Genomic DNA, 22,134 nt, shown 5'->3' with positions numbered 1-22,134 from the left:
CAGCACAATGTCATTGTTTTTTTCATCTCAACACATTACTTTTTTGTGTCTGCTGTGCTTGTCACATCCACACACACACACACACACACACACACACACACTGGCTGAGGCTGCTTGTCAAGAGCGAGGTCGCAGCAAACCAGAGCCTAACCCGGCAACACAGGATGCAAGGCTGGAGGGGGAGAGGGACACACACAGGATAGGACGCCAGTCTGTCAGAAGGCACTCCAAGCGGGACTTGAACCCCAGACCCACCAGAGAGCAGGACCGGGCCAAGCCCGCTGCATCACTGCACCAACCTATAGGAAATAAATATAAAAAAATGAATATTTACAACTCCCCACAGAGTGGTAAACGTATTGTTGCAGATAAAATAAGTAAAAAAAAATTGTGTACATGTTACTGTAGACAACTAGTAGTGTAGTGGATCGAGCTGCCGCCTTTGGACCCAGAAGTTACAGGTCCAATTTCCACTTTCAGCTCTACTACCTTTGAACAAGGTACTTAAGCTGAATTGCTCTAGTAAAATGTTAGAGTGCACCTTTGGAACAGGTTCTAATCCCACTTCCTACTGTACTGCTCTCTGAGCAAGGTACTTACCATGAATTGCACCAATAACTGTTATCCAGCTGTGCTAATGGGTGAAATGTTGTAAGCTGATTTGGAGAGAAGCATTCATTGGTTAGTGAGAAACACGACCTATACACAACATTTGAAACCATTCACATGATGGCACATAAACGTTCCACAAATTATGTAAACATTTGCACCTCTACAGAGCAAAAAAGAGCTCTTTAAATAGCCTCCCTTTCACCTAATTGGAAGGACTGACCTATTTCAAGCAAAAAGGATATCAATGATAGACATGAACTCAGTAAAACAGTGACCTACAGATGGTTCAGGTACAAACAAGCATGAATTTCATTTTTCCTTATCTTACCAGTTCTCATTTCCCTAAAGTATAATGATTAGTAAAAACCAGTTCATGCCACAATTCCCCAGTAATTAATTTTTTTTGTGTGCACTTAGAAACAATAAAAAGCAGTTCTTTTTTTTCTGCTTTCAATATTTTAAAAAAAATGAAGGCATTGTAATTCAGCTTTTGTTTTTCCAATTTCGAATGAAAAAATGAATGAACACAACGTGCACGAACCGGGTGGGACCATCCTCTTATGTCTTCCACCTCTCCTGAAGCATACAGGCCATCAACATTGTCATGTTCCGACTGGGGATGAGTCGTCAGACCCAAGCGCAGAGCCGAGGAGTGCTGGAGAAGGAGAAATCCGAAAGCCGTGGTGTTGTCAGGAAAACAGGCGTGGGTCACCGAGGGCAATCGTCGTAGTCAGGAGAATCGAAAAACCGTAAGTCAAAACACGAGCCAAAGTCGAGGAAACGAAGAGGAAACGCCGGGTTTTGGGACGGGACAGGAGCTGCAAGCGATTAGCGAGGTTCCGCGTCTGACTTCGCTCCGCGCACTCCTTTTATGCGCTGGTTCCCTGATCCACGGCACGTGTTCCTCATTGCACCGGGTGGAAGACACGACAAACATGTCCTTGGCGGACCAGACTGGGACCATTGGTGACAGGAAAATTAGATGGTTCTCATTTTTGTTATAAAGGAAAGGAAATGAATCATGCATTGGCGTAAATGAAACGCGTAAAGGGAGTAAGTAAAAGTTGTAAATTACAGGCGTGAATAAAAGTGGTGAACAACAGGCGTAAGTGAAAGGCCTAAGGGAAAGATGTGAATGACAGGCGTAAGTAAAAGGCTTAAGTGAAAGGTGTAAATTGCAGGCGTAAGTAAAAGGTTAGTACAATAGTGGGCTGTAAAAGGGCATCTGAGAGCTCATGAAAACTCAACAGAGAGTGACCGAATTTCAGGAAGAGCATGTGAACACCAAGCTAGCTTTTACTTTTTCAGGTGAAAGGAAAAGGAGTAAGTGAAAGGTGTAAATTACAGTTCTAAGTAAAAGGCGCAAATAAAAAGCATAAGTAAAAGGCATAAATAAAAGTTGTAAATAACAGGTCTAAATAAAAGGCATCAGTAAAAGGTGTAAATTACAGGTGTAAGGAAAAGGCGTATACACGCACACACACTCTCTCGGAACCTCTTCTCCCATTCGGGGTCACGGGGAGCTGGATCCTAACCCAGCAACACAGGGCATAAGGCTGGAGGGGGAGGGGACACACCCAGGACAGGACACCAGTCCATCACAAGGCACCCCAAGCAGGACTCAAACCCCAGACCTACCAGAAAGCAGGCCCTGGTCCAACCCACTGCGCCACCGCGCCCCCAACTAAAAGGTGTAAGTGAAAGGTGTAAATTACAGGTGTAAGTAAAAGGCGTAAAGTGAAACATATAAATTACAGGTGTAAGTAATAATGAATGTAGGCAATATTCATATTTTGATAAAAATATTTTACTATAATTGTTTTATTTGTAATCCTGTGTATTTTGTTTAATGAATTTAAACATTTTTCCTACTCCCAAAGGGGTCCAGGGAATAAAAAGGCTAAGAACTCTGGAGTTAGTTCTGTTGAATTGTAAAGGTGCACTAAAACTTTTGACTGCTACTTTAGAATGAGTTTCTCTGCTGACTGAAAGTCTTTAACTGTTCCTTCAGAATTTACTTGACATTATCCTTACAGTTATAAGAAGTTCAGCTGTCAGAGGCAGGTGGTGGTGAGGTTATGCTTTGTTACTATTTTAGCTATTAATATAAAATAACATCGTAAAGTGATTCCAACAAGGGTTGATTAAAATTTGATCCATTTTACTGAAATAAATTCAATTTTGACAATTTTGCATTGTTTTCTTATTAACAGATACAGTATGATATTCACTTTCATGCAAAACAAACAATCTCTTTGAAAAGAAAGTGAAATTAGGTTGTAATTCAGTGTAATTAATTTAGTAGATTCAACTGAGGATGACTCCTAAATACAACCTTGAGACATCACCATTAACAATGGATAGGAGAGAAATTTCACCTTAGTGAATAAGGTGTGTGGGCTAGTAACCCTACATAGTATCCATTTTAAGTTGCTTTGGAGAAAAGCGTCTGCTAAGTGAATAAATGTAAATAAATGACAGTAAACGTAAAGGAACCTGTAAGCAAAATTCAGTTAAAGCCACAAGGGAAGAGGTTCACAGAATTTGTAAAGTTTCTGATCTAAGGCGGGTTGGGGGGCTGGCAGTTTAACCACAAGGTTGTAATGCCATTCCAGTATTCCAGTTTCCTCCCAGACAAACTTATAAAGACAGTTATTTCACATGAATTGGTGACTAAGTTACTCTTAGTGTGTGAATGAATGAGTCTGTATGGCTACCCTGCAATGGACTGCTGGACCCTTTGGACCAAGCTGGACTAGGCAAGTGGTTATTGATAATGGATGGATTAATTATCAGAAAAATCATTCTGAAATGAATTCTTTACATTCAGATGATGCTTTTCCTCTTACAATGTTAAGATTAAAGTAATTTACACATTTATACAGCTGGGTAATTTCACTGGAGCAATTTAAGGTAGGTACCATGCTCAATGGTACTACAGCCAGAGGTGGGGATCAAACCTGCAACCTTTGGATCCAAAGGCAGTAGCTATAAACCACTACAGTATCAGGTGTCTCCAATTATCACAAAATGCTCATTTATAAATATCTTGGCAGCAGAGAGGAACAACAAAAACAACACACAATATTAGAAATGTAAACATTTTACAAGTAAAATCAGAAGGGTGGATTAGTAATTTTAGTATAATTCCTCATTTTTGGAGATGTAAAAAAAAAAAAGACACTTCCATGTGCATACTACTGTACTAGTATGCAGTTTTAAACATTAGTTTAACATGCTTTTCTATATAATTGTGTATGTTTATTGCAGAGTTGCACAAAAGATCGCAAATTCAAAGGTCTCAATTAGCAAAAAGGGTCCCTTGCTGGCCACCGCTGTGACTGAAATGACCCGGATGAGATCGCGCGGGCAGCTGCTGCGGGTCGTCCAATCAGAACAGCGGACAAAAATTTAAACGTTATGGAGAATGGAATTACAGGACAGAACTGGATATACTGAGAGTTCTTTTGTGTGCATACTTCGGTATGTATTTCAACAGACACCTAATTCTCTGTGTACTTAAGGATTAATCTGAGGGATGGTCTTTAAGGCAAAATGTAGGTAGCACTGTGTCACTTTAGCTTTGGAACGTTCACTTGTTGAACCGAAGTGCGGGGAATACGTAGTCACAACTCCAAGTGAAGTGAAGAAGTCACCTACCCAGCCAGGCTGAGGTCCGATGGAGTCGAACGGGAGCGCGGTGAAAAGCGGGAGAAGTTTGAAAAGGGTACCGACTACGACTTCTGCCAAGACGAGCAAAAGCGTGAGCCCAAAGGTCAAGGACTGGAGCGGGAAAAACGGGCAGAGCCGCACGGAATCGAGCCCCAGGAGGAGGAGAGCCGTTAACGCCATCCCGACGGGGAGACAGTTGCCCCGAACTCCTCCCGCGACTGAGCGGAACGAGCGCTCGCGCGCACCAGGCAGCGCGCGCGAAGTGGAGGCGCCCGCTGGCGGCACAGCGTCTCGCGACTCTTCACCGCGCCACACAGTCACAGGCGCTGCTTCAGTAGTAAAGAAGGTAAAATCATAATGACCCCTCTGTCTCTGTGAAAATAACATACTGTCCCTCTTCGCTCCATCCAAACCCACGATACTGTTGAAAGCCTATACGCACCGAATGGGCCTGCTGTTCCCACTGCTCCCTCAATTATCCTCTGCCCCGCACAGGTTGTTGCGTCCCGACTTACTAATTTGCATAAACTTCACTTTTTAATAGTATTATTAAGGTTTACTTCTTTGATGCCTTTGTGTAAGGCAGCTTGAAATGTTTTTCAGTTATTTATGCAGCCAGTCACGTGTCAGTTCAGGGTAAGAATAGGAGTAGGTGGGATTTGAACCAGGGAGCTTCCCATTGCAGTGCCTTAACTGCTACACCGCCTGCAGATAATCTAAATTACACTGGCATTTTTTTTAATTTGTATGGTGCTTTACTCCAGTGACTTCCACTCTTTAGCTTCCTACAGTGAACCCCCCCCACACTTAAGTAATACTCAAACTGACACAGTGAGAAAGTACACACTTTGATCAAGGGTATTAGGAGCAGGAGGTGGGATTCTAGAACATGAGTCAATTGATTGTAAGGTTTCACCAGTTAGCGATTCCTTTGCGGCCTCATTCATTGGGAAGTTGTAGAACTCTTGCTGTACTCATGTCAGCTCCTCAGCAATGCAGTGTGTGTCCTTGCATGCCCTCCCCAGGACTGTACACACACACAGGGCGCCAGGGCTCCTCTGCCAAAAGATGACTTCAGTACGCGGGAAATGGATGAGCCGCAACACGATGAAGAGTTGAGGAAGACGACGACGCGAAGGCCGAGCACCATTTCTGCCACGAGCAAATGTGGTAAGCAGTGTGATTCTGAGTTGACTCCCAGTTACTGGACAGCAGTTCCACATCGTTGATTGAAATGGTGCTCGTAACACCACAGTGAGTAGTGCTGCCGCCTTGCTGTGCCTGGGTGATGTGAGAGGGCTTGGGTTTGATCCCTGCTCGGTCTGTGTTGAGTTTTCATGTTCTCTGCGCGTCTGTGTGGGTTTCCACCCACGGTCCAAAGACATGCTGTTTAAGTGGATTGGTGACTCTAAGTCACCCAGTGTGTGAGTGTTGTAAGTAGTGTATCTAGCAGTGTAAGTCACCTTGATGAATAAGGTGTGTGGGCTGATAACACTACATGTGGAGTTCATTGGAAGTTACTTTGGAGAAAAGTGTTTGTTAAATGAAGTACCACAAACATAAAATGCTGTAAGATGTGCTATTAAAGACATTTTTCCAAAGCTACTTTAAAATGTTACAAGATTGCTGGATCAGTACATACCAAAATTTTTGCTTTCCCCGATAGCAAAATAAATTACTGGCCCGCATGGTCAATGTGCTGAAATGCCAGTGAACAAAGTCATCATGCTACTATATTTCCATTGCACTTTCTTTGCAGTGCATCTGGAGGAGTTGAATCCAGATTGCTTCATTAGAGGTATGCAGGGCTACCAATGGACCACAGAGGACCTGGAGTTTGTGGAGCACGCTAAAAATGAGAGACAAATCCGGCAGTTACAAGTGAGAAGTGTGTGTTGGCGGAAGCAAGAAGTGTCTTTGTGGGTTATCCCAAGATACTCAAAGCTCAGTGAGACATGCACAAAAAAAGCTGCCTGAGGAAATGACTTCAGCATTTATACCTTCCCTTTGCCCTTTTTTGACTTTTAGCTGACAAGGAATCTGTGTTCAAAATGAGTCTTATTGTGCCTTTCAGGATGAACTGAAAATGCTGCAGAAGCATCTGAAGGATGAGCAGCATAAACTGGATCTTTGTCTAGCCATAAGAGACAAAGTACAGGCTGACCTGGCTGAGGTAAGGAATTATGGGTTGGTGAACTTCGGGAAGCTACCTCATGATAGCGTCTGTACAGCTCATTATTTACACTGGTACTTGAAGGAGGCAGTTTTTGCAGATTGTGTTCATCTGAGCTATTTATACTTTAAATTTATTCTCTTACAACAACAAAGAACAAACATGATTGTCAAAGCAGTCAGTTTTTTCAATACCATTATTTTTGTCAGCACACGTTACACAAAGTACGAAGGCACAGCACAGTGTTGCAGCGGGTAGCACTGCGGCCTCAGTACTTGGGTTGTTGCAGACTTTCAAAACCTGCTTTTACAAATAGGCTCTGTGAAAAGCAGACATGTTAAACTCAGCATATACTGGACTGAACCAGCTTTGATATTGTATGATAATTGACTTTTCTTGCTCTGAAATACAATATAGTTTCCTTATCCTCTGACATTTCAGATTGCTGATTTTGATCGGGTCGTACAACTGGGCAGAGACTTTCTCAGTGAGAAACTGGACTCAGCAGAAGTGGAGGCAATGGACCCCAAGTCTGTTATGTCACAAATCCGCCTTGAAGATGTCCAGCAGGCCATACGTAAAGAGCAGTCCAAAGCTGTGGTTCTGGAAGAGAAACTGGCAAGGTTGCAGGACCTCGGCAGGTATTCAGTGGGGTGTAAGAATGATTGGAGATGATCTTGCATTCAATGTAAAGGCAGTTGGTTTGTCGTTTTCTTAACTGAACTCGTTGTGTGTAAATGAGGGAAATGTGGGAATTTTACTGTTGTCACAAGTAAGATTTAACCATTTGTATATGGTAGCTTGACATGTGAAGGAAATATATTATTCTTTGTTATAGTAAAGAAGAAGAAACGTGGCAGAAGGAAGTGGAAATCCAGGAGAAAAGAATCTCTGAGAAACAGGTACTAATTTTGTAAACACAGCTGAGACAGGAAAACTGTTTAATGTGCTGTTCACTAACTCAATCAGTTTAACACAAGTTAGTTATAGCTAGTAATACAGATGTCTTGATTCGTGGGTTGCCTTCTGTTTAAAAAAGGGTTATGGCCACAATAAGAGGTGTAAAAGTGTTTAATCCAAGTAACATTGAAAGCGATTTGACAATTACTAAACCCAAATACATCGTCACACACTCTTGGCTGTTCAAGGACAAGTGTTGTCAGAGTTCTCAAATTAGCGGTGTTCATGTTCTGGCTACCTTCACCTTCTTTGTTCCTACTTTTACCTCTAAGTTTGCATCTCCTTACCGGCACTATTAGAATTAGCAACACAAGTGTTGCCTGTAAACACAGTTCAATTGCAGAAAAGTTATAAGATACTTCTATACGTCTGCTCTAGGGGTCCAGTTTACTTGCATGTACTGGACTAAACACAGGTTATGTTCTCTTTATGAAGAAATATTAGAAAAAGCAAGTTTAGGGAGGAAAAAAATCCATATATTAACCTGAATAAAAGTTCTAGTAAAGTAAATGCAGGTTCAGTTTCAGTGTAACCAAGTTTTCTCTTTTTAGGCAAGACTGAGTGAATTGGAAAAAGAATCATCTGATCTTAAGAGTGAATTGTCACAAGTGGAGGTATTTTTTTTCTCCCTCTATTATCATTGTAAAATTATTGCCCTGATTATTTTGCATTTAACAAAGTATGTTTATTTGTATTATCCCAGGAGGCACTCAAGCTTACACAGAGTGAGGTGGAATCTCTGAAGGCTTCCACACAGACCAAGCTAATGGAGGAAGAGGTAGACATGACCAAAATCCTGAGACGCTCCAAGAGAATTGCACGGAGGAAGGAGAACTTTCTAGAGCGAGAGACATTTTTAAACAAAATACGTGCTCGAAAGTGATATACAGTGTAAATAATGAAGTATTGAGTGAATTTACATTAAAAGATTATTGGTTTGTCACTGCCAGCAGTGTTTGAGAGGTGAAATCCTTCTTGTACAACAATGAGGTATGGTCATTGACTGAATGAGTTAAGGACCAGAATGCTGTCAGTAGCAGCACTTCAGACTGGGGTATAGGCTCTGTCCCATGACTGATATTGCCATTTCCCTAGTATAACAATATTATTTCACTTGAATTTTGAAATATCTCAGCACTAGGCAGGGACACCAAGTGGACTGTGTTTCAGTTCCCCAGTAAAGCAATACAGATCTTTAAACAGAAGGGGACAGCTGGTAGCATAGTGGTTAGAGCTATTGCCTTTGGATCTATAGATTCAATCCCTACCTCTGGTTATAATACCCTTGAGTAAGGTACTTACCCTAAATTACTCCAGCAAAAATAACCCAGCTGTACAAATGAGTAAATAATTGTAGGCAGACTAACAGTGCAAGTTGCTTTGGAGAAAAGCATCAGCTAAGTGAATAAATGTAAACGTAGAAGGGCCTGGGCTCTGTGGCTGTTCCTGTAAGTGTCCAGTGCTGTGTTTGTACTGGAGATGGCAGTATTGCTTCATGTATGTAAAACTGAACAGAACTGCGTAGATCCGGGTGCTTTTAGCTTTGTGTGCTCCATATAACAAAGAACGTAAATTCATACTTAGTTGAAGGAGATCAGTTCTAAAGGTGTTATGCCACAGTAGACAGGGAGTGTCAACAGTAACTCATAGGTGTACAGCCTGAAAACTGAAGTCCCCAGGTCAACTGGAGTCAAAGGTGGCCCCATAAAATGCATAAAAATGGCATTAGAATTGTGATTTTTTTTTTTTGAACAGATAATTCTGATGTATTTAGAATCATGAAAGAAAACAGGCAGAATTCCAGTGTCAGATTAACTATAAATAAGTCTGAATTTAAATGACACACTGTATAACCAACAACCCATTTATTAAACATACAATAAACATTTTTAAATTCTCTCTATACAGTCTAACACCACTGACTAAAGCACACAGAGGTACAACAGGGAGTACATTCATGCGATTTGATTAGTTGAAACATTTTTCATTACAGCTACCCACAGTCAGTGATTGGAAGACCAAATACATTGCACATCTAAAACTGCTAATGAAAGGGTCTCATTTTTGACAATGATTTCCACCAGCTTATGTACATACCTTATTGCAGCTAGCCGTTAACTAGACTAACAACTGCTGAATCACATCGGTTACACACTTATGAACATATCCTCACCCTCCAGAGTACATCATAGTTAAGTAGATTCACAGTGAGACGCTTTCATATTTAAAGTTGTGTGCTGCATTTCAAATGGTACAACCATGCCACAATTAAAGAGGCGCTCGGGTGCTGGAATCCCAGCTTAATGCAAGTTGGGGGGGAGGATTGGACGGCGCTCAAACCTTGTAAAACAATTTAAAAAGAGACGCATTCTGGCTAAATGCCTTCAGAGCGCATTTATATTACGTGACGAGAGACACGTATACAATGCACAGGATGCGACTGGTTATGACATCGTTACACAAACAGTATCAATGGAAATGAAGGCAGCATGAAGACTAACCAAAATGCATCTTCAGTTTTGTGCAAATTAAATCGCTCACTGCTTCACAGTTTGAGAGCTGTTGCATCCTTTTTTGCTAGTAGACTACCTGAAGTCTGGCAGTTCCAATAATGACAATCCCTACGTGGGCATTTTTGCATGCAAAATCAGATCTGAAAACCTAAATATACAACACCTGACTGACATGCCATTGACACCGGCAAATGATGCTCATTACACCTCATGCTGCACAAACCAACTAATAGTGAGATATTTTAATCTTGTGAGAAAGTATTAAAGGCATTAACACTGCCACAAACTGGCATTATGTATCAGTCACACTACTTTGGCACACAATTAGAACATCTCTAATAGTTAATTTTTGGCTTCTGTACAAGTGTTCTAGAACAAACATGTCCAACAGTGAACAACAGTTATGTGGCGACTGATCACTCAGTGTGAAACACATAAGGAGGCAAAGCCAACAGCTCAACAGTAGAGTGAATTTCTCGGTGGCATGACTACAGTGACTGGATTGAACCGTACTCTTTTCAGCAGGAAATAAGTGTTCTGATGCTTCCAGAAAACACTGTCACCTTGGAAATTTCATGCATACAGTACATTTTGAAACTCAAGCGGTGACCCCCCCCCCCACCCTACCTTCAAACACCAATTTGAAAAGCACGCTGCTCAAACAGCAAAGGAAGCTTTTCAAACAGTACCATAGTAAAATCTGAGAGATTCAAGGTCCCCCCCCTTCACCTAATATGACCTCTGGAAAGGGCGATGTAAAAGGATGAAGGCTGGGAATCGGCCAATGACCCCGGTGTTCTATGGAGAACATACAAGTGCGAGTTTCTATGTGCCATAAGAACAAAAGCTGCCGATCGCTATTTGTTTAAAGAAGCAGTCAAAAACAGGGATGGACAATTAAAGTCCACAAGGGCTGAAGAAATGGGACTCAATATTCTCATTTCAATGGGAATAAAAGAGCTGAGTCAGCAGAGAAAGGATCAGGAAACCCATTGGCCAGAAACTGATTCTGCCCACCCCTCGACTAACGGACTGAATCTAATCAGTGTTGCTTCCCGATGTAGAAAACGATTAAAAAACAAGAAAGAGTAAAATCTGTCGGAATGTAAAAACCTCACAGTTTGACGTTACAGGAAAATGAAAGATGAGACCAAAGCGAAAGGCGCTGTGCCTGCAGAAACAGCAGTGAACATTCATCGGCTTGGTTTCAGTGACGGGACTGGAATGGTGTGATGCCCTCGAAGGCTCTACACTGATCACACATACCGGTGTGTACACATTTACCACGTCGGTGACGCTGTGAAATAAGGCTACGTGCTCTCAGTGAACAATCCCAGGTCTTCTCGCGTTTGTGGGAGCGTCCGGCCTCTACCTGCCCGCATTAACGTCAGAGGGTGAGAGGTAAGGCAGGAAGTCATGGGAAGAGTTGCCCATCCTTCTGCAGCTCCCTTCAGCTACTCTCTTCTTGTGCTTTCTGGGTACCATTCTGGGGGACCTGATAGACCAGGTCCTCTGTAAGCGGGGCCTGTCCGGGTGCAGTCTTGGGCGTGTCGTACTGCGCGTTCGTCCCGGAGTGACCGCTACCTGTCCTTGCGAGGAGGGCCCCAGGGCCAGGCCTTTTGAAGGTGGAGATAGATGCCTGTCCCAGGGTTCCCGCAGCAGCCGAGCAACCTGCAATGTCGACCACGATGGGCGTCGCATACTCTGCCCCGGAAGCAGGGAGGGGCTCAGCGTACGCATGGTATATGTCTGTGAGAGGAGCGTCGTACGTGTCGGGGTCCGCGTAACCCGGGTCGCCTCCTTCTTCAGGCTTAAAGGTGGATCTTTGGCCGAGTGTGCCGACCACACCTCCCACCAAGGGCTGCGCGTACTCTGCCATACGGGAGGGACAGAGGCACCCAGGTTGGAGTCATGATCTTCAACCCCACCCCCACAGGGACACAAAAATGACTGACGGGGCACTAACCTGCAGGTTCGGCCTGCACCACAGGGGCACCCTTACGTCCCCTCAGGTGGCTCACTCCGCTGCTGCTGTAGCGCACAGACGACTCGTCACCCTCCGACACCTTCGCTGGCAAGAACTGCTTCATGCTTTTCCATAAGCCTTCGAAAAGTCCAAGGGTGACGAGAAAAGTGAGAAAAGCAAGTAGACATATTCCTTACATAAGGCCATTCGTTATTTCCAGGAAATCACCCCGTTCGGGCCAGTTCCCACTGGGGGAGTGATTTCCATAATTTCCTATTGGGCAAAAGTTGGCTCCTAGATAGTAACATTTCAGCTAAAGCTAAAATACCAAAATAAAAGGTACTCTCCTGGACGACAATAACATCAACATATTCTGTAACATCTGAAATGGGGGGGGGGGGGGGGGGGGGAAACACACCATTGTGCATAATAAGTTCCTTTATTTAAAGAATACAGCTGGGTCATTTTTACTGGAGCAATTTAGGGTAAGTACCTTGCTCAGGGGTACTACAACTGAAGGTTGGTTTCAAAACTGTGACCGTTGGATCCAAAAGCAGCAGGTCTAACCACCATGCTACCAACTGTCCCACAATGTTGCTGCATTTTGTACTTGGGATGGGTACCTTCTAACAGATATTTCAATTAAATTTAAGAAGAAAGTACCGGTACGGTCCCAGTGAGGCAGGTCATAAGCCCCCTTGGTGCTCTTCTTCCTGGGGGGAAGAAAAAAGAAAAAAAAAAAAAAAAAACACAATGAAGAAAGGTGTGGACACCTGTCTGTGGGGACCAAAGGGCTGAACCCCCAGCAAAGGCGCCTACGGTGGGGCCTCACCTGTTCCTGCAGTGCCAGATACACAACAGGCTCAGGATGAGAGAAGATAGGCCAGTGACCAAGACAGGCACCAACACTGCCACCAGCGCCACACCTGGAAATGCAATGCCACATCTGAAGCGCACGGCTAAAAATAAAAAAAGGTCGGCGAGGTCTCCGATTTCACGTATACATCTCAAGCAACGGGGTTTTTGAACATGCAAACCAATGTCCACAACCACTCGTCCAAAGCGGGGTCGCAGAGAGCCGGAGCCTACCGGAAAACACAGGGCGCAAGACCGAAGGGGGAGGGGGACACACGGGACATATTTTTAATTTTAATTCAGGTTTATTTCGGTGCTAACTAAACGCTGCTCGTGCCAGAGGGATGACTTGAATTCAAAGCAGTTAAAAACAAAGGGCCACTTACTGTTGCTGTCACTAGGGGTCATGGTGGTATTTCGGATGCCAGGTGTGAAGGTGGTCCTGTCAGACCGCAGCGGAGGAACTGTGCTCAGTCTGGTGGGCTGTGGGTGGAAGGTACGGGGCAACACTGGAAAAGCAAAACGAGAAGTAAATCATCGCTTCCGACCCAATGTTACTCGTCACGATTGTGCCCAGTGATGAAAACTGGACCTTTTTACATTTACTCATTCAGCTGACTCTTTTCTCCCAAGCGACTTACAATGTTAAGCTTCTTACAGTTATTTACCCATTTATACAGCTGGGTAATTTTCACTGGAGCAATTTTAGGGTAAGTACCTTACTCAAGGGTACTACAGCTGGATGTGGGATTCAAGCCTGCGACCCTTGAGTCCACAGGTAGCAGCTCTAACCACTGTGCTACCATCTGTCTTGTTAAAGTGTAAATTTACTTAGTTCCATCAGGTGGACACGACCGTCGTTGGCTCCTTCAGTTGTAACACATTTCCAAGGACCGAGTCTAAGACATCTCTCTTTCTCGCACACACACACACACACACACACACACACACACACACACACACACACACACACACACACACACTTCCTTGCAGCACGTCAGAACATTTGAGACCAAAAGTTGGTGAGCAGCTTTTAATTTTCAGGAGTGGTCCTGGGAGGAGACATTTCAACTAAATTTGTCATGTTAAATCCAGCTGCGTAACGCTGTCAGCGCCACAGAACCAGCGCTCACCACCGTGTCCAACATACCTGTCGGCAGCTGACAGCCCAGCAGCTCCATCTTCAGGGCGATGCGCTGATGCCATTGGGTGGGCCTGACGCGCACGTACCGCGCCTCCATCGGGGGGATGAAGTTATTGCGCACTTCATGGAGGTAATTGGTGTTTCCTTGGAAAATCTGTGGATAAAAGCACCAATAAATGTATGATTCATAGCCCTTGAACACAAAAAGTGAATTCAATCAGTAGACACCATATCCCTGTGCACTTCAAGCCTAGCAATACTCTGAGACAAAAACTTGTTCACCCCAAGGACAAAACACCTAGGCAAAAGCAGAGCAATGTAGTTTATGCAGTTCAGTGCAGTGCAGTGAGGAATGCATAGACTTGTATATTGGGGAAATAAAACAACCCCTTCATAAACGCATGGCTCAACACAGGGGAGCCAGTTCTTCAGGTCAGGACTCAGCAGTCCATCTACAGCTGAAGGACAAGGGACACTCTTTTGAGGACAACAATGTACACAGTTTAGCCCGAGAAGATGCATGATTTGAAAAAGGAGTGAAGGAAGCCATCTATGTAAAGTTGGAAAAACCCCTCTCTGAACAGGGGAGGTGGACTGAGACGCAACTTATCAGCCACGTGTAACACAGTCTTAGCATCTGTCCCCAAAAAGTTTCACACCCATTTACACCTTGAGTCTGGAGTTTCTGGTCATTAATGGGTTGTTAGAGTACTACTAATTGTGGGACAACAGGACAACACTCAGATTAATTTGAACACATCCTCTAATTGCAGGAGATTGTTGGGTCGTTAACTGACCCCAGTCACGCGAGTCTTAAGTGGGCTCCACCCACAGATGTTCCAAGTTAAAAACCTTAACTCCCCACCAGTAATTTAGAACTGAAGAAGCCACTTGGATCAGTGGTCAAATATCTTTAAGGAAACTCATGCAAGTCCAGCTGTCTTTGTTTTAGCTTGTTTTTAGATACAATTAGTAGATGCTTTTGTCCAAAGCAATGCACAATTACTTTATAGTAGTTATGCGTCTCCTTCATATATGAAGACTTACTAAATACACGGCACTGACTCTCTACAATAGTGCACACATCTACACAGAAGAACAATGTCATGTACACACACACACCACTATCACCTATGGACTGTGGAAAGAAACCAGAGCACCTTGGGGAAATCCACACCAACAAAGGTAGCGCACTAAAACTGCACACAGACTGAGCTCCATTCGAACCCAAGCCCAAACAGCCCAGGTGCTGTGAGATGGCAGTGTTACCTCCTGCACCACGGTACCACCCTCCCATTCACACACATTCACACTCAGAGTGTTTGTAATACTTTTGAAAACAGTCATATTCCTCCGCGTGTGTGTATGTACATGTGTGTGTGAGTGCGCGCTATGATACATACAAAACTGCATTTACCTCCATATTTCATGAGAAGTTTATACGGTTCTCCAAATTGCAGCTGTTCCCCACCTCCCGTCAGGAAAAACCTTTTTAAGTCAGAAACTTCGCATTTCTCCTTTCAAGTGGGAGGAAATATTTGTGTGTCTGTTCCCTTTTTCCCGTTTTACCAAGATGTGTTTTTAAGTCACGCTAAGGAAACAGAACTTAGGCTTCAAGTGTGCAGCCCAAAGCGCTGCTGACAAATGACGGGCCCTGTCACCTCCGACCGGCTGTGACCGCGGGCAGAAGCACAGCCGACATTCCTGTACCACAGCACAGTGTGGACCAAGTGTACGATGAGGAGATGGGAAAAGGTTTCCAAACAGCCAGAATCCGCTTTGTGCTGTTAGGAAAACGGAAAGGTAAGATTGTCCTTGTATCGAAAGCAACTTCCATCTTTCACCCTTTACCACGACAGGGCATTATTACTGTATCAGTTAAAGAGTAAGCACTTAAAAATTCTGCAGCAGGAGGGGGATTTGAACCAACAACCTTCATATTCAGAGCAAAACTGCCCACTGTGCTGCACGGGATGCAGCGGAAACATATTTATCTAATGCTTAAAGGTCATTAGACACTTACCAGACCAACACACAGATTTTTCTTTTTTTTAAAAACTCTTCTGGGTTTCAAATTCTGATTAAAACACCAGTGAACCTTTACAGCTATATTTAATATGTACTCATTTATCTGATGCTGTTCTCCAGTGCTACTTACAACATTAATGTACTTGCAGTTATTTATTCATTTATACAGCTGGGTAATGTAACTGGAGCAATTTTAGGGTAAGCACCTTGCCCAAGGGTACAAGGTGGGATTCAAACCTGCGATCTTTCTGTCCAAAGGCAGCAGCTCTAACCACCACACTACCAGATGCCCCAGTACAAACACCATATACTTCACATCTTTTTGTTTCACATCCTTCCAAAGACAAAACAAGAATGAAAACAATATGTCTGGAATTCAATGTATCATTACTCTACAGTAACAGTGGAACCTCGGTTGGCGAACGTCTCTTTTTACGAATAATTCGGAGTACAAAGTGCAAATACGAAAAAAAATGTTTCTGTATACGAATGGTGGCTCGGAATACGAAGAGCACACGAACAGCCTCAAGGCCGTCGAATTCGGTATTCGAACGTTCAGTACGTATGATTCCGTTTATGAACAAATGTATTCGTAAACTTCTTCGGTTTTCGAAAGATTGCCTCCGAGCACGAACATCCCGTTTGAACCTGTACGTGTGGGTATGTGACGGGAAGCATCGGGCAAGTAGGGAGACAACGAATACCTTCCGGCAAGCATCAGTTGCATACGTAGCCTCACGTTGTGAACGTCTCGTATCCGAAGCTCTCACGCACGCGTTCGAGAAATTCTTTGCGATTTTCTTTAGCGTATGTACGTATTGCGCATACCCTAAGCAAAGGAGTGACAGTGTTAACAAAGCAACGGTATCAGGCCATCGAGGACGTACCTGGATAAACGAGAGGCAGTTAGCGGGTGATGGCGTGTCCGAAGCTATCATTTGCGAGAAGGCAAGGCAGTTGTACACCGACCTCAAAGTGTAGTCAAATGTTCATTTTATTCTATTGTATTGATTTGTCTTTTATATTATTTAACATTGTGTTAGGTAGGTTAAACTATGGTTATTTTGTGAGATTTGGTTAGGAAAGTGATTTTTTTAGTAATATTTCCGGGGGCGCAGTACCAATTATTCTATTATACATTATTTCTTATGGGAAAATTCGTTTCGGTGTACAAAAATTTCAGAGGACGAATGAATACATGGAACGAATTAAATTCGTAAACCGAGGTTCCACTGTAGCTGTTGGGTGATATCTATTTACACACAATAAATGACAGCACTCCAGGCACATATTAACAAAACAAAGCAAATCAAAGTGTCATCGTGCCAGGTAATGGCCCACAAGCGACATTTCAGACCACTGACGTGGCACATTATCTGACACGACCACACTTTTAAAGGAGGGAAAACGTGGATTATTAAAGCGTGAGGCAAGCTGGTGACGGAGTGCTTAGGGCCACCGCCAACTCTGGTCCCAGGTTCCAATCACACATCTTGCTGTAGTACCCTTAATCAAGGTACTTACCATAAAGTGCTCTAGTGAAAATGACTCAGCTGTATAAATGGGGGGGGAGAAGAAAAAAAAAAAAAAAAAACACAGTAAGCAGTCACACTCGCTTGAGCGAAATGCCGTGTCAGCCGAACAGACAAACGCTAGCGTGTTCAGCTGAGAAGGGCACTAATGCCCCATCCCTGTTCGGCCTTCTGTCCGCCATCATTGCAGCACCTTGTCCTGGTCGCTGTCGGCCTCCCTGAAGGCCTGCCACTGCCTGCCGTCCTGGCTGTACTGGACCCGGTAGGCCAAGATGAAGAACTGGTACTCAAGGAGGGTGGAGCCCGTGGTGATGATTCCTGGGAGGGCAGATGGGCGGGGTTAGTGGAGACATGGGTGTTGCATCACGTACAGCATTCTGGTCTGGACCTCAGTGTAAAACCACCAGTGGCTGCTGGTGCTGCTGTCTGACATACTACCGACACCAGGGGGTGTAGAAAGGCGGAGCGTATCACACACTGGGTCTCGGTATAGGGGAATAGGCACGTTTACACAGTGCTGATGATGCACAGGCTGTACGGGAGAGAGACTGATAAACGGGAAGGGCGATGCACGTCACTAAAGCTGTGCCACTGTCCGCCAAGCAATTTTGGGTTCCAGGCCAAGCCTGCCCACGGAAAGAAATGTTTTCGATCCTGCCTTTCTTTACCGCTCTTTACCGTGCTCTACGCAACAGCTCTGCGGAACTGCTGCGTCGCCCCACCCCCACCTGTGATCCTCTTCTTCTTCTTCAGGTCCACTTGGAGCCACTGGTGCTGGTCGTTGTCGGCGGCGGCCCAGGGAAGGCCGGAATGCTTCAGCCGAGCTCCCGACGGCGCCCACACGTGCGTCTGGCCATTTTCGTCGCTCCACTCCCACACGGAGGAGGAGGAGATCTGGAAGCCACGAACCACGCTCGACTCCATGCCCAGCGTCCCGTAGCAGCCTGGAGAGCGGAGATCAGAAGCGGGAGGTTCACGCGCAGATTCAACGCCCATCATCAGTGCATCATGACCGAGAAACACAGAAAAACGGAGGGAAACTTCTCATATACGGCATGCGAAAATAGAGGGGAGGGTATCACCTCACCGGTGCGGCGGCGAAAATGAAATCTGGCACATGTTAAAACTCACCGCTGGTTTTGAAGGTGAAGAGGCTGTTGGACAGAGGACCGCTGCAGAAAAGGGCAGCAAATACACACACACACACACACACACACACACACACACACAGGAAGCCATTGTGAGGAACAGACGTTTTTGATGTAGACACAAAGTGACATTCTTTAAGCAACTTCTGCACTGGTTCAAAAGTTATAACCTAGTATGATTCAGACTACATCTAAGTAAAAATAGATTCATTTCAAAATTTGAACATTTACTGCTCATGCAATTTTTCCCAAGATAATTTGTGCAATATTACATTTATTCATTCATCTGACATTTTTCTCCAAAGTGACTTACAATGTTTAACTGTCAGTAGATTTTCACCCTTTTATACAGCTGGGTAATTTTACTGGAGCAATTTAGGGCAGGTTCCTTTCTCAAGGATACTAAAGCAGTAGGTGAGATTCGAACCTGTGACTTTCGGGTCCAAAGACAGCAGCTGTAACCACTACTCCCATCGTCTGCAATGTCTAACAGTCCACCTGCCGCATACTGCACCCCAACACGCGTGGTGAACATTTTCTTCCTTGTAGGGTAGTTACTCCAGAGTGACCTGGCACAGGCGGCCTTGGACAGCATTGCGCGTTCCCGTACACAGGCCCTACGGTCGGAAGCGCTGATACCGAAAACATGACTCAGCGCCTGCTGGAACATCTCGTACGTCTGTGTGTTTATCTACTGCCCATCGCCAGCCACTGTGTCTATGAAAAAAGTCTAGGGCTGCTGCTGAAGAACTAGCAAACATCAGGCTGTGTGGGGAAGGGCTGGAAGTGCCACGCTGCAGTAAATGGCTGACTGCTCATGGGAGGAGAAAAGCCATTTGATCCTTACCCAGAGTAAATAAATATAAGAAAAAAAATATTATAAAATAATAAAATAATTAAAAGGAAAAAAAGTTAGTTATAGCAGAGCGATATACTGTGCCAATACACATCAATAATATAGTAAATTTTTGCCCACTGTTGAGCACGTCTCTGTGTGTGCATAAAATTTTTTGAGACTTTAAAGGGGGTAAACATGTTATCCAATACAGGGAGGACACACAGACGGTCCCCGATTTACAACGGTTTGACTTACGATTTTTTCAACTTTACGATGGTGAGCTGGCGATATAAATTCAGTAGAAACCGTACTTGGAATCCCCCCCCACCCCCAGGCAAGTGATATGCGGTGTGATACTCTCTCACGATGCTGGCCAGCGGCAGCAATCCATTATAAGTTCATGCAGAGGTGTGTATTAGGTGCATTAAATGCATTTTCAACTTATGACGGGTTTTGCGGAACGTAACGCCATCGGAAATCAGGAACCACCTCTATATTTCTGTGACTCTCCCAAACTGTACATGCTACAGCACTGAGTTATAATGTACCTTATAGAGCACATTCTGCTTATGACACTATTATGACACAATTTTCCATAACTTCTAGAAACATATGCAAGCCTTTTTTCCAGGAGTATATGAATGGGATAAGCGGTTCAGAAAATGTGTGTGTGTATATGAAGGTACTTTTATAGCTGTCACCTTCCAGTCTGAAGGTTATTAGTGCATATGCATATCCCACCCTTCCTGTAGTACCACTCATTAAGCTTCTTACCCTGAATCAATATGGTAAGAAAACCCTGCTGTATCAAAGGCTAAATCACTGTAAACTTATCTAACAATGTAAATCACCTTAGACCAAGGCATTAGCTAAACTTATGTCTCAAACAGTACAGATGCTGAAAGATGTATACAGCAGCATATTAGAAGAAATACACATTTATCTTTTCACCTGGTTACTATAAAGGTATATCTTCATGTTGTAAAGTTACACTAATTTTAAAACAAAAAAAAAAACGCAAGGTAAAATAAAGCAGCAGCAGAATGTGTGGACCATTAAAGACATATGCCTTTGTATGAAATACAGTTTTGTTCTGAACTTGAGAACTTTTACAGGTTATGGTGGGGCTGAACTATTACAGGACAGGCTGACGCTACAAATGAAGGCGGTGCTCGTCGAGCTACAAGGGAAGAGCACTCACAAGGTAGAGGTGACGTTGTTGGCCAGCGTACCCTCATATCGCGGGATGCCTTTGCTGGTGACAACGCTGATCTGGCCGCCCAACGCGTTGGACACCACCCCTGCGTGGATGCCCGCCAGGCACACAGAGGACGACTAGAGAAGGGTGGAAGATGCAGGGATCAGGGTGAGAACGTGTGGGGAGTGAGGAGGAAAGACATCTCGGATGAACTAATGTAAGAAACGCTTGCGTGTGGAGGCAGAAATTGTTGCACCTCACTCTCAAACCACAAGACACTGGGCCCCCAACTTACAAACAAAATGCAAACGTGAATTTGTTCGCAACTCAAAACTCGCCATTGCCGCAATAATACGTGTGTGCGCTTCATAACTGGTTAGGTTTTGTAAAAACCTCACAAAAAGCCATAATAAATAACTTCATATAAATAATCTAACACACTTTTCCACTGCAGTGCTGCCATGTTTGTAGCATCTCTCACAAAAAGGGTGCAACAAAGGGCACAACATCACAGTGCAACACTTATTTTATTTCTTTATGCTAATTTTACTAATATTCAATGGTGTTAACAGATTCATCGTAAATTTGCTGTATGTTCGACGGGCCCCTTTATCATCTACTCAATCAGTAAAATCTTAAATAAAACAAGGGACACCTCTTTCATTATGTAAGTTACCATAAATGTCTTGAATGTAGTAAGCAGAAAATTTTTGAAAATACTTTGTAAGGCTATTCATGTTTTTATTAACTTTGAGCACACAAAAATTAAAACTAATTTACAAATGACTGAAAATAAAAATACAATCTCTCCAGTCCCCTATTCAGTGAACACTTGACAGATTCATGTGCAGCATTCCTCATTTTGTTCTCGATCACTGAATTCAGGAGCACTAGACAGGAAAGGTAAACAGTGTAAACACTGAAGTGTGAGTGATGAAGATGATTCTGCACTTGGAACTTTTTTATTCTGAGAGCATTTTGCTGCCAACTAATGGCAGCAGGTGGAAATGCAGGCCATTGTCGCTTTGCAGCAGGCAGAAAAATTTATTTTATTTACAAAACAGAACAGTGATAAAAATGCTATTAAAATAAATAAAATGGGAAATATTTTTATCTTCAAAAGGTCGTAACTGGAATGTAACAAGAGGTACCAGTCTTACATACAGTCTTACCTACAGGCTGTCCTATCTGCTACTGTCTCTCTGCAGTCAAGCTGTTTGTCCACTTGGATCCCTCCCCCAGAGCAGATGACTTGGGGCCAAGTCATGCTCTTGTCTTTGTTGTGGCGATGACGGCGACGACAACAACGACAGAAGCTCTTTGCAGCCACATTAAGTCAACAGCGGTTCCCCTCAAGAATTCCTCATCACACACCACCCAAGAAATCAAACAGTGAAAATTTCCTTAGGTACGAAGAGCGTGGGACCCGAGTGACTTCACCCACTGGGAGTAGGCAGGAAGACCCCAGTGAGCAGGGTGACAAATACGAAACTCA

The 22,134-nt window shown here is 43.8% G+C and overlaps 2 protein-coding genes across 3 annotated transcripts in view; one reads left to right on the top strand and one right to left on the bottom strand.

Annotated features, from left to right (window-relative positions):
• Positions 1-4,035: 4,035 nt before the first annotated feature.
• Positions 4,036-8,321, top strand: LOC108933145 (cytospin-A). Its single transcript, XM_018749979.2, has 8 exons — positions 4,036-4,630; positions 5,310-5,454; positions 6,044-6,165; positions 6,359-6,457; positions 6,899-7,098; positions 7,296-7,359; positions 7,969-8,031; positions 8,121-8,321. The coding sequence occupies exons 1-8, from the start codon at positions 4,292-4,294 to the stop codon at positions 8,298-8,300; spliced, it is 1,212 nt and encodes a 403-aa protein (XP_018605495.2). The 5' UTR covers positions 4,036-4,291; the 3' UTR covers positions 8,301-8,321.
• A 954-nt stretch (positions 8,322-9,275) lies between these two features.
• dcbld2 (discoidin, CUB and LCCL domain containing 2) overlaps positions 9,276-22,134 on the bottom strand; it is a 30,281-nt gene continuing 17,422 nt past the window's right edge. For both annotated transcript variants that reach the window (XM_029251377.1, XM_029251380.1), the window contains 10 exons: positions 20,643-20,776; positions 18,587-18,627; positions 18,184-18,399; positions 17,649-17,773; positions 13,902-14,049; positions 13,138-13,260; positions 12,729-12,822; positions 12,560-12,609; positions 11,897-12,034; positions 9,276-11,802 (listed from right to left, as the gene is read on the bottom strand). In XM_029251377.1, the coding sequence (XP_029107210.1) occupies positions 11,381-11,802; positions 11,897-12,034; positions 12,560-12,609; positions 12,729-12,822; positions 13,138-13,260; positions 13,902-14,049; positions 17,649-17,773; positions 18,184-18,399; positions 18,587-18,627; positions 20,643-20,776 (1,491 nt within the window). In that variant the 3' untranslated portion in view covers positions 9,276-11,380. The remainder of the gene's footprint in view (positions 11,803-11,896; positions 12,035-12,559; positions 12,610-12,728; positions 12,823-13,137; positions 13,261-13,901; positions 14,050-17,648; positions 17,774-18,183; positions 18,400-18,586; positions 18,628-20,642; positions 20,777-22,134) is intronic.

The sequence above is a fragment of the Scleropages formosus genome, chromosome 1, assembly GCF_900964775.1.
Source record: "Scleropages formosus chromosome 1, fSclFor1.1, whole genome shotgun sequence".
Taxonomy (NCBI): Eukaryota; Metazoa; Chordata; class Actinopteri; order Osteoglossiformes; family Osteoglossidae; genus Scleropages; species Scleropages formosus.
The sequence above is the reverse complement of the archived record's forward strand: the minus strand, read 5'-3'. Positions and strand labels throughout refer to the sequence as shown.